Below are 13,663 nucleotides of genomic sequence, written 5' to 3' on the forward strand. Positions count from 1 at the left end.
ACACCAGTGGTGAGAGCGGTTAGAGAGGTAACGTAATTTCCTTCGTGTGTGTGTGTTAGGACACGTGATCACCGCGCTTGTATAGCAGTGTTTAGTTTTTATTGCAATTAATAATGCCCATAAAATTGAGACAGTCCCTACATTAATGCCTTGCTATCGCTATCAATGCGTCGCCCTTAGGGCGAAACTTAGCGTTGTAGTCTAAACCAACTATTAATACATTGGTAATACGGGTGTCGCACGGCGCAATTTTGATCGCGATCAAGCCCGAATTTCTCGGTCGTGATTGGCTCCTTTGCGCAATCTGCGCGAGGGAGCCAATCACAGTCGAGAATTTCGATCCGGATCGGGCTTGATCGCGATCAAAAGCGGTGTGACACTGGTATAACTCTCGAGCCCGATCGTGATCGAATTTCTCGGTCGGAGTTAGATCCTTTGCGAGAACTGCGGGAGGGACCCAATCACGGTCGAGAAGGATCGGGCTCAATCGCGATCGAAAGTAACCGTGTGACACCGGTATTACTTTCGTATTCTTTGATACACGATGCGCGATACAAAATGCAAAATTGTGTTCGTTTCCGGCCTCCAAGGAACTCGAACGGTAACTGATCTTTATTTAGCAGCAGTAGGCTCAGTTCGGTCTGAAGTGCACATTATACCATGGAGGAATTTCCTCCATGCCACGGTGCTTCATGCTATGAGATGCTATAAGAATCCGTAAGATCCGTGTTTATAAAAACCTTGCAATGATAAAACCAATGATAAAATCCTTACGAACGTTGTTCTAAACGGCCTCCAGGGGGCTACGACAATCACGATGGCGTCGACTGAGATGGCTGCATTGTATGCGACAGATGAAAAAGGTATTCTTGCTTTGCAATCATTGTGCATGCGTGCAAGCGTAGTGTGAGTTAATTGTGTCAGTGTTATAATAACACTCTGCTGATTAGGCTAAGGCTTTAACGTATTGGCATCACCGATTGATTTTAGTTGTTTTTTTTTTTTTATCCGTGCGGGCACACGGCGTGTGTACGCACCCGGCGCTTTGCCTAGGTTGACGATTTTGTTTTTACGCGTGAAGTGCTTTTTATTATATTTTTTTCTAAAATTTGTGAGCATTTTATGGGAAAACAAAATAAAATAAATAAAGACGTTATCGAGATTGGTGCCGTGGAGAAGAGCCCGCGCCTTCGCCTCGAAGCCACGTATCTTTTTACTTTTTCGGTTCGCGAGCGAGTGCCAGCACAAACCTCTCATGACATGGCACAGGACATGGACAGTTGGCCTCAATGTTTGCAGCGTGCAATTGATCGCCGAGAGTGCAGGGGGACTGCTAGCGAGATTTCTGACTCGGAAAGCACATGTTCATGTATTCTCTTTGCTTCACCACAATGCGCCAAAGTATTTGCAGTTCTACTAGTGCTTAAAGCACGTCTCGGTGTCAGTGCGGTGGTTTCAAAAATAACCGTGGAAAAATTAGCGAAGGGGTAGGTCTGCATGCGACTGTCCAAAAATAAGTACTTGCTCCTTATATTCGGCAGTTGAGGCGATTCGGTTTTAACCTCTCGCAGACATGAGTTTGGGACGGCTGTGCGTTTCGTCGAGTTTAGTGCCCAAAAGACGTGGGATAGACGGAATTTCATGGTTATCGTACGCAAAGTTGATAAATGGTGTTCAAATGTGCAACCCTCTACTAATTCTTCACCCATCATGGTGATAAATGAATGTGCATAAGGTACTTATAGGTTGTCTTATCTCAACTCTTGTGACATGGTATTTCGTGGATTACCTACTCATGAATAAAAGGGGCATATATGGACCTAGGCTTAAATTTAAAAAAAAAAATACGGGGTTTTACGTGCCAAAACCACGATTTGATTATGAGGCACGCCGTAGTGGGGGACTCCGGAAATTTGGACCACCTGGCGTTCCTTAACGTGCACCTAAATCTAAGTACACGGGTGTTTTCGCATTTCGCCCCCATCGAAATGCGGCCGCCGTGGCCGGGATTCGATCCCGCGACCTCGTGCTGAGCAGCCCAACATATAGACCTAGGCTGTGGAGGTAGTTATTGCCAAGTATTTTCATTGTTGTCTGTGCTTTGTAGAAGGAGTCATCACTGTAATTGATGTTTAATTGCCAAACACACCTTGCAGGCTCCTATATACCGGCAACACAAAGACCTGATGGAACTTGGCGCAAGGCACGGCGTGTCAAAGACGGTTACGTGCCCCAGGAAGAGGTTCCCCTGTGAGTTCAATTAAAACAGCGTTTTATTAAGCATATTAAAGAAAAACGTGCATCACACTTTAAATGTTGGTTCCTGGGGACTGTTTAAAATGTCTTTATTACCACTGATGTGTAGTGACTATAACAATTTACACAATCAAAGCTGTGATTACTATTTGCATAACTTGACATGTTGGTGGAAGAATGTAAATGAGAGCATCAGATGCATGCAACTACTCCAGTGCTCTGAGCAAAGTACGTTGAGCAAATATATTGTTCGTAATGAAAGTAGTTAGTGTCTACTGGTGCTAGCTAGGTAATTGGATCACCAGGCACTTTTGTGGTGCGTGTAACCAGATTTGGGGGGGGGGGGGGGGGGGGGAATGATTGCCTTTAGCTTTGGCCTGTTGCAGTACATGTACACCGCCATTTGGGCATTCTCGCACAAACATCGACAGGCATGCTTAGATGAACACTCCCGCAGGTTTTCATATCCCCATGCATGGTCTTTCTTGCTGAACAATTTTAGAATGTGTGCCAGTCCAGTTCAATTTGCCAAGCTTGGATTGCGATTTTCATAACCAAGGATCAGGCGTATATCCAGGTTTTTTCCAAGGGTGGTCCGAGATTGAGATGGTGATTAATAATGATGATGACTGCACGGATGATTATGATACCATGAGCAACCGTCGTGCATATGGAAGCTGCACTACGCTGCACACGCTAGCACAACGCGAAAGACGAAGCACGTAACTCACACACTAATACAACGCGCAAGACAAAGCACGTAACTGAATCGTCACCGAGTCAAATCAGCGCGTACAGCGCGTCGTAATTGCAGCCTCCGCGATCAACTTCAGAAACATTTTCAGACCTAATTGCGGAGGCCGCGCTCCGCTGTGCTGAGTACGGTGAACGCCACTACCAACGCCACCTAGGTGGCGTTGGTAGTGCTTCTTGATGCCAGCGTCCCTTCGAATGCTGGCATCGAGGCGTCGTAGAGCTGAGACCACCGAAGCGTTCACTGTCGGTGCGCGTTAGTGTCATAATGCAGTACTTCTCTTTTCTGCTCGTAGGCGGCGGCACCGCCCCGAGCAAGAGCGCGGGTACACGGAGGAGAGTTAGATATATAAGGCGCGTCTGTGTAGCTCTCTGCAAATGCGTTTGTGGCGCAATAAAAATAATAACGAATTCTTCCTGAAGCGTACAGAGACAGCAACAACGCATCTCTGTGCGAGTTTCGGTTGGATATAAAAGGAACAAAAATATTTTATAGCATGCAGGCCGGCTTGTGCATCCCAATAGTGAAGTGCCAGTACTTAATATAGTCGTAAAAATTTATACTATACCCCATCTCAGAAGTTCCCTTCAGCACTGTGGAGGCTCTCGGGTCCTCAGCCAATAGGAAGGTCGACTAGTCCCTGCACATGTATTCTTCTGCGCTGCGTCGTCTGCTCAGCGTTTCCACGGCGTCTGCTCAGCGTTTCCACGGCATCTGCTCGCCGTGCTGTCGATAGACTCATTGCAGTTATTGTGGCTGGCTTATTAGCCTAAAAAATACTAGAAAACAATGAAACAAGCAACTATGTCGGGAATGCGAAAAAGTGTGGCAACTTTAACATTACTAATTATGTAGCAACAGTACAAATTAGACATTTTCTGGGAAAAAAAAAAGAGGCAGTACATGCTCAGTGTAATTTATTGTGCTGCTAGATCGCTAGGCGCTCACTGCGGATAGCCTATTTCTTGTGCGCTTCATTTTGTGCCTTCCAAAGCATTTGTGCAGATATTTAGCAAGTTTAAGAAGAAATCATGTTAAAAATATTTAACCCGGACTCGCATTGTAAATTTTCATGTGTGTCTGGAAAACATCACACATTTTAGGACAGGTGCCTTAATTCACAACTATCCCTCGCACCCACAGTCTTCCCTCGTTCATGCTAACATCCTCATCGGATCTTGTTTGCTCCCCGAGGCTGACAATGATGGGTTGCTGGTTGTCAATAAATTCGTCAAGAATGTGGCCCATTTCCCTCATCTTGTCCTTTTTGTCGATGATATGCTTAACATAATTTTTACGCTCTGTGCACTCACTTGTGAGATAGCATCTGCAATAAGCGTGTTAAGTTCTTTCACTTTGTAGACTTGATTTGTGGAAGCCACAAACTGCTTAATATCACTCCAAACCAGTTCTATTGAGTTTAGCTGGTAGGGATATGGTAGTATTCTCAAAACGAGAGGTCCAGCAGTGGCAGTCAATACGGTATTTGTTGCAGTCAACTTTCACTGTATCGATTAGCTGCATCAACACTGCTTTCACCATGTCTTCATTCCAAGGAATGCCTTTTTAGGAAAGCCATGCTTGCATTTCTGTTTTCAGGTTGTTCATGCGCGGTACTTTTTCTTGTCTCACCGAGTGGTAGGGTGCGTTGTTGAGGACAATCACACTTCCGGAGGGTAGGCACAGCAGCAGCGTTTCTTGAAACCACTTCTCATGGTGGTGCCCATCCATCTCCTCGTGGTAGTCTCCTGTGCTCTTTTTTGCTTGAAATACTTTTCCTGTCCCTTGAACAAAATCGTTCTCGTTTCCGCAGTTCATCACAATCAGTCGGGTTTCCTTATCGCTGGGATTCTGCAGGCCAACAGACAATCCGCACCTCTTGACTTGCTCTACCGTTTTTCACATTCTCGTCGACCCACACCTGATTCGTTGTGTTAACCCATGTTTAACCCACGTTAACCCATGTTTCGTCTGTGTAGAAAATGGGCCTACCTTGGCTACATAGTTCTCCTATTTTACATGCGGCGCCACTGAATGACGTGTGTAGCTTCAATAAGGAGCGCATTACGGTACCGTTTTTTAAATCGGAAGCGTTCTCCCTGAAAGTGCGATGCATTGTCGATGACAGTGAAGGCGTTTCATCTGCGTTAGTGGTCGGTAAGCTTCTTCACTGTAGGTATTTCATTTCTCTTGAAATAGTCATGGACCACTCTTCGCAGGACACCCAAATCGAACTCGACTTTCTTTTTCCTTTCGCGACCTTTGCCGCCACGGGATAACTTCTTTGGGGATGCCACTTAGCCATTTCTGCGAAGTTCAGTGACCCACTTGTAAAGTGAGCGTTCGCCGACGTTTGTCAGGAGTGCGGTTCTCAACCGGCTTAACACTGGCGCACTTACCGAGTTCTCAATGGACCACACCAAACACATTTAGGGCCACCAACTTCGCCTCCTTCGAAAAATGGGATAACTTTGAGATGTAATGCCCCGGTGATTCACTGGACGCCATTTGTGGTGTACACACACGATGGACAACACAGCGGACACGGATTCCGTCGTCCTTGTGGGTGCGAAGAGCATGCAGACGACGAACGAATAGGGCACATTCGAGCAGACGACAACGCCGGAGTCGAATACATGGCGGTAGCGCCTGAATCGAGTTCCTTCTGCCTCGAACCTATGAAGTCGTCGTGCGCTGTGTGGCCTGTAAGTTCCAAACTCACGCTTGTATTTGCTTCAGATTTGTGTCCTGATGATTCAACAGCAATGGTTTTGTAACTATATTGCACTATTTCCAAGAACCATTACCAAATTCTAGGCACATTAGGCTTAGCAGGCGTGGCAAAAGAAATACCTGATCTCGCAAATAACGACAAAATGTACCTGATGCTTTGTCCTCAGTGAGAGATGAAACAAACCGATGGCTGATTTCACCATTTATTTATTGCTGTTGGCACAGTGCACAAGTAGCAAGCGCAAGTTCGGGTCGAGGTGGCCGGTCCGTTCTGCATGAGTGCTGCCATGTTGATTTGTAACCAGAGTTGCTGGCGTTTACCGATACAATTAAAGGCATACGACACACATTCGAAGTCAAATAAACGTATTATCTATCTGTGTGACGTGGCACGTGCCTAAAAAGCGCAGATGTCTCAACCCTGCGAATTACAAGGAAGTTACATATGCAACTATGTTTTGCTGCACAAGCATGCATGCGGCTTGCTTACACCCCGTAGCTTTGGTAGTGCTGAATGGTAGTACTGAGATGGAGTATAGGTTTGATGTAGCTTGGTGGGGAAAGCAGAGTCCAACATTTGTGCCAGCTTTCTTTACTGCAAGCTTTTTGTGCTGGTGGGTTCTCTTCAATAATCATCAAGTCTTTGTTGTCTCTCCAGAGCAAAAGAGTAGTAACAGTTGGGAAGAAGGACTTCACGAGTTTGTCGTGTGCTATATATGCCTGGTGCTGCACACACACATTTTAAGGGAGGGGGGATCAGGACATCCCCCATGGATCTGCATGTGCCAAGGATTAGTATATCATAAACTTGGAGGACACTTAACCTTTGCCTTTAAGAGTGGAACGCGATAAGTGTTATTGGGCCCCGTTCACATCGCCTTCTCATTCGCTTGCCATGCTCTTGAGTCACATAAGATAATTTCCATGACACAGCATTTATTTCTCCACAGTACGACTTTGTCATTGTTTGTTATGACCCATAATGTTCACATTTCCTGTCCTCCGAAATCGCAATTTTATGTGATACAAACGCATCCTATTGGTCAAGTATAATGAACTATCACAATCACCTTTAATTTCCCATAATTACCTCATTGATCCGAATCACCGACGTGCGTCGCAAGAGCGAGTGCGCACTCTGGCACTTTATGCCCTAGCACTTTCTTTTTATAGCGGCCTTCGCGAGCAGTAAAAGCTTTCCGCTTTTGTCTCAGTGTCACGCGCACAGGCATTCCTTCCCTCATAGCACGGTTGAGGTGTCCATGGAGAAATGAGACCGTTACTTCGCATTTGCTTTCCTCATAACAGTGGTGGCAAACGCTATGCATTATTTTCAGGTTTCTGTTAGTGTTCGCACTTTTAATATTTCAATCTGAGAAGATTTAACATAAAAGGCATGCACTGTCGTTGTTTTGTTTCATTACATTTGTTTATGTTCTGTCATTCTCAAAATTCCAAGGAAATAACTTTGTCAGAAATGTAAGACAAGGTACGAGTAACTTTAGTGATAGAAGAACTTAGTGCTGTATAGAATATATATGGCAATTTTCACTCACGGGATGCCAGCCACGGCACCGGGCTTTCTGCAACACGGGGCCCTTAATGCTATTTCGTTAAAATACATGCTGCGGATAACCTTTGCTAGTATTAGCTGTACTTGTGCATATTTTTCAACTTAAATTATGGTAGCTGTAGATGCAACAATTACGTATAGTCTGTTCTTGTTGGTGGGTTGCAAGTTTGGTTGTGCTGTGTAGTTTACCTGGAAAGAAAGACTAGTCTTGTTTTTGTTTGCATTGTGCAGGTACGAGAGCAAAGGAAAGTTGTGGGCCAAGAGCCAGTCCGGGACCAAGTACCCTGTCGGGCTGTCAAAAGCAGAGATTGAGGAGTATGAAGCTAAACAAGCAGCACAGCAGCAGCCAGAGGCAGCAAAAAAGAAGAAGAAGAAAAAGAAGGCGGCTGGCAAATGTGCCGAAGCTTCTGAAGGTGCCGTGGAGCAGCTGGCGACATCCCTGGAGTCACAGGTCAAGTTAGAAGAACCAGCGCAGCCACCATCAGCTGCTTGCGCAGACCCTGCCAAGAAACTGCGCAACTTGCGCAAGAAGCTGCGTGACATAGAACAGCTGAAGAGGAGGATAGAGTCTGGCGAGTTAGCCAACCCTGAACCTGAGCAACTTGAGAAAGTATCGCGCCAGGATGAGATAGAGGCACAGATAGAGGAGCTTGAGCTTGACGGCATTGAATGAGGAGTTTGCTGAGAAGACCAGCAGCTCAGCACACGCCCGAATGTTCGCCAGTGGCATGTCCCACTTTGCTGCCCTTACCGCACCACCTCTGGAGACTGCTGCAGCAGCACCGCATACCAGTGAAGCTGCGCCGAGATGCCACTGGCCGCGCTTGTGTGTCCTTCCCACGAAAGGTGTGCTGCTCTGGTTACCCGATGGGACACAGTTCTGGACTCTGTGGCTTCTGTCCAGGCATACCACCACCCACCCATTTTCACAGTCATTGTGCCGATTCGTGCACGAACCACTCCAACCAGGAGGCATTTGCAAGATTTCCATGCAGATGCCTGACCTCATAATCACACTTGCACTCTCCCATATGATGGCTCTCTTCTTGTCCCTGTCAAGGCAAGCTGGAAGCAGCTACCTCGTTCTCTTATTTAATATTTGTGCAACTCGAGTGAACTTTGTATTTGGCCCAGACCAAAAGGTTTGAGAACTGGTCGCAAAGCGATCTGTGTGCAGGACTGCATTTTCAGCCTAAGTTATGGTCTTCAACATGACAACCCAAATGAATGTCAGTCTGGTCCAAACAAAGGGATGAAATATTTTGGAAAGATCACATCTGTGCTGTTCTAACACCACGCTGCAAGATGCCATAAGTCTGAGACACATATCCTTTCATAATCATGAACTTCATAAGAGACCATCACTAAATAACTCGGAAACGCAAAATTTTTAAATATTTATTATACCATCTGCTCACAAAGAGCTGACTGTTGAGTCAGATGTCCATAAGCTCATTGTAGCCTTGGGAAAGGTGACTGGTTGACAAGCTCTGAAAGAAACCATGCAAGACGCAAGAGGTTCGTTGTTGCAGTTTCTGGACATTTTACGAGCCTCGAAATGTGACATTTTGGTAGGTTGATATACTGGGCTATGTTTAGTGAAAAACACGGAATAGGCCCGCATGTAAAGAAACAAAGAAAGTGTTTCAACAAAACATTAAAGGAAGTTAAAACATTTTGCATTCTGATGTCATTTCTTAAAGGCAGCAGGAGAGAGAAAACAGCCTTCACAGCTTTTTAAGTTGCATGCAGAGCTGAGGGAATGTAAAGATATATGCACAACAAAATTTTAAAAAATAAAAAGCTGTGCTTATCACACACACTGGATTGTGTGACTGAAAACAAAAATGCAGCGAAAAGCTATGGTAAACCTACAGAATAAAAGCTAAGTTTTTGCAATTTTCCTGCATATCATTTCCATGCTTCTGCATAAATGAGAGAAATGCAGGTTCTGATGAAAAATGTGTGATTGACTGGGAACATATCGCCACAATTTAAAAAATAACTTGGCAGTTTCCAATGAGGCTAAACACTCTTGAAAACCACACAGCTGCACTCAAATCTGATGCAATAATTGCAAGGTCCACTTCTGCAATGCCAACTAATAATGCAAGCTGCCATAAGATGCGAGACAGTTTTATTTCCATACAAAAACAAGATGTAGCAAGAATATAGGGCATTTGTCTGTGGTAGATGCCCATTTAAATTGTTTCAAGCAAGCTTACAAACCACCGTGTTGCAGCAAATGACGTGAAAAGTATTTCTGAACATTCTTGCCACACCTATAAATGCAGTCAAGTATTTCAAAAATTCAGTTACAAGAGGTTAATAAACAAAATGGCATCAAGGGTGACTTCAATGTGGCAGCATTGAAAGTGTGCAGTTTTCCAATAATTACATCACAAACTACTTCACATGGCTAAGAGAAGATCATAGAATACATATGTAGACCAAGAACACGAATTTTCACAACTTTTTAAGGCATTCAAGTAAGCACAAGTGATGAAGTGGCACGTCACGCACCGGCACTTTCATGATCACCGACATATATAAAATGGTGATATGGGCAAAGCACCGCAACAAACGTTTTCCTCTCTCTCTGCAAACAGCTATACTGCACTATACATGCCACGCCATATCGTGTTTTTCAGATGGACATTAACCCCTACCTTTAAACTGTTTTATCCTGACTAAAACGGTTCATAACATACTGCTGCTCCTGCCCAAGTCAAAGAGTGGCCTTTGATGTCTCCACTAAAACTTGGAAAGTGTGGTGCTCTAGCTTTGACTTGATATAGTGTGCAGTGTCTTAATTGCCACATCATTTAAAGCTCGAACCTTGGTTATCTGCGTCTGTCCGTTTGCCACCGTCGTCTGGCTACCTTTGGCCACACAAAATTTTGCATATTTCATTGATGTAGTTTTTGAGTCAGAATGTCACTGGATTTTTCCAGTTAATTTTAGGGGCAGGGGAGGGGGGGCTTGCAGCTCCTCAATCCTGCTCCCATTGTAGAATATTTCACTGCTAGAGCGTTTTTTGCCTACCTCCCGCCCACTTTGTGGGTAACTGGCTGGCCTCGAAACTATGACTGCGTAAAAAAGAAGTTAAGAAAATTTAGTCCCCTGTGTGGAACCTGTGGAGCCTGCAGCGTGACAAGTGAGAAACTATCCTTGGTGCCATGCTAACAATCTACAAGGGGTGCAGAATTGTATGTATCACTTCAGCACGTATCATCTGATAATGGCTCTCTTGGGCACAACAGATGAAGTGAACAAGGATGTAACGGAGATTGATTCAAGTGTGCATGTGTGCCATGCGAATGCTCTTGCATAACTTAGACAATCATCATAGATGGGTTCCCCCGGAAATTTTTCCCACTGCCTTCTGATCTCGTGGTCTAAGTGGCACAAGCACAACGCGCTTGTTGACAAGCATACTTGCCCTTAAGCCCGTAAAGGACCACTACCAGCATGCTTTGCAGCCACAGTGAAATCAGTCTATTGCCACAAAAGGCTGTAACCTGTAACCAAAAGGCTCTAAGAGGCTAAAGACCAGGACACCTTTAACATTAAAAAATGTGCGGATCCCACATGCTGGAGGAACAACTAATCTTCTAGGAAGAAGTCGAAGAACTTCTTATCTAGGATAGTATGAGAACATCGAAGCATTTGTCACAGCGAAGCTGTTGAAGGGAGTTCCGCAACATTTTTCGTGCTGCGGCGAAGGCCGGCATGCAACAGCCTGTTCAATATAAAATGTAAATGCAACACAACATGCGTCGGAGCCCCGAATACTTTTGAAACGTAATGATCAATGATTATAAAATAAAGGTAACCTTGCGTATCTCATTTGAATTGAGAATTTATATGCACTTTTCTTTTTTATCCTTAAATTTTGTTCTCGAGTCGCATTATACCGGCTCCAATTGGAAGTCAGCTAGGAGTTTGTACGGCTGCGGCAGTAAGAGCTGACGCCAAAGTGCTGCAGCGCAGTCTGTGTGGAAGCGGTCACTAAGAACAGGCAGCCACGATCACACTCAAACGCAGCAACTGCTGCTGCATTCGAGCGAGGCTGTGAGAAGTAGCTTATACAGCTTCGCTGTCTTTGGTGTATTAGTTGTAGGAATGGCATTCGTCTGTCAAGGATTTTCTTTATTGAACAAGAATGTGAACAGCATACCTGCTTTCACTAATTGGCATGGAGGCAAATTGCACAAGTTCAGGATCCCTGCTGACCCACTAGAAAAGAAAGACATTGAAATTATTTGGAAGAAAAAAAAAAGGTAAGCAGTTGCACATATCTATACAAAGCCTAAGCGCTAATCACCTTTGTAAGCATACTCCAAAGCACTGGACACGGTCCGCATGTCTGCTTCGATGCTCTTTGCCCAGTTTTCAATGTCACCAAGTTCCTGCATGCCGAATAAGCATATTAAATATTCTTTACATAAATATGCAAGCTTGCATCAACCCTTTGGGTGCCGAGTATTTTTCTGGTGCGCAACAACTTCAATTTTTGTTTAATTATTTTAATTAGAATAATTGGTGTCCCTAAAGCAACACTGCCTCTTCAGTGAGGTCATGTTTTGTTGAAGACACCTCGTAATCAACAACGAAGTCCTCTCAATTGGAGTTCATAAGAGTTTCTGCATTGTTCACGAAACACACAGGCTTATGGCAACAGCAACCAATATGTTTTGGCACGCCATCTTTCGTATACAAACTAAACCTACCATAAAATTTTAGTTAACTTTGCAATAGATGGCATAAGTTTTCGGATTTAACAAATCGTTTCACATTCACAAATTATCTCAGGCTCAGCCAGGGGTGTGCACTGGCAGTTTTCTTCAGATTTAATGGATGTTTGACATTCACAAGTTATCTGGGGCTCAGCCAGGGGTGTGCACTGGCTGTCAATAATTCTTACAAGTTGCAGATACTAGAATAAAGTGTCATATGAGGGCCTTAAAAATGTGCAACTGAAAATATAGTTCTCTACTTGGTTAAGTGTACTCCTTATAGTCCTGACGTTGCACAAATAAACCAACGCTATGCTATGACACAATATTATGCATCAAATTATTTGGTAAGCTTTTCAACCATAGGTAACGCACCACAGCAACACCAGAGAATTTGTGAAGGTCACCTCCTTTCACAATGCTGAGCTACTTTGATATATGTTGCATTAAAGGTTGATGGGGGGGAGCACACAGACTGTTCTGATAGTTCTAATACTTCAAGATGATCTCTTCACCCAAAATGGTAGGATTTCAATGTGATTGTCCACTTTATGCACACACTGGACTCAGCCTTTGATGCAGTACCGGTTGGGAGGTTGTTGAATATGTCTTGTTTGGTCACACTAGGCAATTTTCTGCTCAGCCCGGCGTGGCCAAGGGGGCACATATCATACCTTCAGTGCATGGTTGAAGTTGTCTACCAAATGGAGCCAGTTGGCTGCTTGCTTGCTGAAGTTGGTGGCATTAGTATGCAGCTGTTTGGCCTCGGCGTCAAGTTTCCTCTGGTTCAAGTAGGCTTGTGCCACTCTACAAGTTAGTTAAGAGACGTTTGCAATTTTTAGTGCAGCCGTGCGACGAATGCAGAATTCACTTAATAAATTAAATCGTTCCGAACGCTCACCCGACGTTAAGATGATCTACCATCGCCGATGTCAAAGCGCTTGCAGCAGCTGTGGCTTCCTTTTTCTTTCGCTCTGCAAAACAGAAAAGCTGCGTTGTTTCATCAGGCAGAACTGACACTCGGGGACCTTTGCCAAACCTTGTTCTTCCCTTCTCAAATGCTGCCGCTGTTGATGCTCCTTTAAGAGGCTCGACAGCATGTTGACTGAAAACTGCAGAACCTACTCGCTGCAAGCGAAAGACGGAAACGGACAATCGGTCATTAACCACAATTTAAAGGGCTACGCGTATACGTGAAAGGGAATTCCGCAAGCATATCACAGTGCGCTCCACAAACACGAAGGTACGGTGAGTAACTTCATTCGCTCGTTTTCGCGAGGGAGAAAACTCGCACTGCGTTTGACGGAATCAAATGCAACGTTGGTGCAGACATATGTGCGTACCTGAAAGCAATGGTTGGGCTACGGGGTGCAGCCAACTCTATCAGACAAGGCGTTACATTAGCATCGTAACGATTGCTCGTCAAAGTTAGTCATCGCAGAAATTGAAACGTAGTGCACACACTGACACACCGCACACAACAGCCACACCAGCGCCTCCACACAGACCACCCACACCCGCACGGTCATGTGACATTCGCCCAATCACGGCTGACGTTGCATGGGCTCCACCTCCACCACCTTGTCACCCTATTTGCGTACGAACTCG

General features: G+C 44.8%; 2 protein-coding genes across 3 annotated transcripts; one reads left to right on the forward strand and one right to left on the reverse strand.

Moving 5' to 3' along the window:
* The first annotated feature begins 737 nt into the window (after nt 1-737).
* LOC119442409 (partner of Y14 and mago) lies at nt 738-8,996 on the forward strand. The gene is made up of 3 exons (XM_037707279.2): nt 738-863; nt 2,157-2,250; nt 7,548-8,996. Exons 1-3 carry the CDS (start codon nt 818-820, stop codon nt 7,987-7,989), a joined length of 582 nt encoding a protein of 193 aa, XP_037563207.1. The 5' UTR covers nt 738-817; the 3' UTR covers nt 7,990-8,996.
* LOC119442411 (biogenesis of lysosome-related organelles complex 1 subunit 1-like) lies at nt 8,699-13,562 on the reverse strand. Of its 2 annotated transcripts, none has more exons than XM_049662126.1 (7): nt 13,399-13,562; nt 13,095-13,183; nt 12,957-13,029; nt 12,730-12,862; nt 11,644-11,728; nt 11,497-11,555; nt 8,699-9,598 (listed from the first exon to the last, which is right to left on the reverse strand). In XM_049662126.1, the coding sequence occupies exons 2-6, from the start codon at nt 13,153-13,155 to the stop codon at nt 11,536-11,538; spliced, it is 372 nt and encodes a 123-aa protein (XP_049518083.1). In that variant the 5' UTR covers nt 13,156-13,183; nt 13,399-13,562; the 3' UTR covers nt 8,699-9,598; nt 11,497-11,535. The 2 variants fall into 2 exon arrangements, with proteins under 2 accessions (XP_049518083.1, XP_037563208.1); XM_037707280.2 differs by having other exon boundaries at nt 8,699-8,806; nt 13,399-13,561.
* Between the last annotated feature and the right edge of the window lie 101 nt (nt 13,563-13,663).

This window comes from Dermacentor silvarum, chromosome 2 (genome assembly GCF_013339745.2).
Source record: "Dermacentor silvarum isolate Dsil-2018 chromosome 2, BIME_Dsil_1.4, whole genome shotgun sequence".
Classification (NCBI taxonomy): Eukaryota; Metazoa; Arthropoda; class Arachnida; order Ixodida; family Ixodidae; genus Dermacentor; species Dermacentor silvarum.

Bases quoted from the DNA above. Each gene is read 5' to 3' on its own strand.
- LOC119442409 (XM_037707279.2), top strand. From the start codon at position 818: ATGGCGTCGACTGAGATGGCTGCATTGTATGCGACAGATGAAAAAG. The intron at 864-2,156 runs GTATTCTTGCTT...CACACCTTGCAG, and splicing joins GTATGCGACAGATGAAAAAG to GCTCCTATATACCGGCAACA. The intron at 2,251-7,547 runs GTGAGTTCAATT...TGCATTGTGCAG, and splicing joins CCCCAGGAAGAGGTTCCCCT to GTACGAGAGCAAAGGAAAGT.
- LOC119442411 (XM_049662126.1), bottom strand. From the start codon at position 13,155: ATGCTGTCGAGCCTCTTAAAGGAGCATCAACAGCGGCAGCATTTGAGA. The intron at 13,030-13,094 runs GTTTGGCAAAGG...TCTGTTTTGCAG, and splicing joins TTTGAGAAGGGAAGAACAAG to AGCGAAAGAAAAAGGAAGCC. The intron at 12,863-12,956 runs GTGAGCGTTCGG...ACTAACTTGTAG, and splicing joins GTAGATCATCTTAACGTCGG to AGTGGCACAAGCCTACTTGA.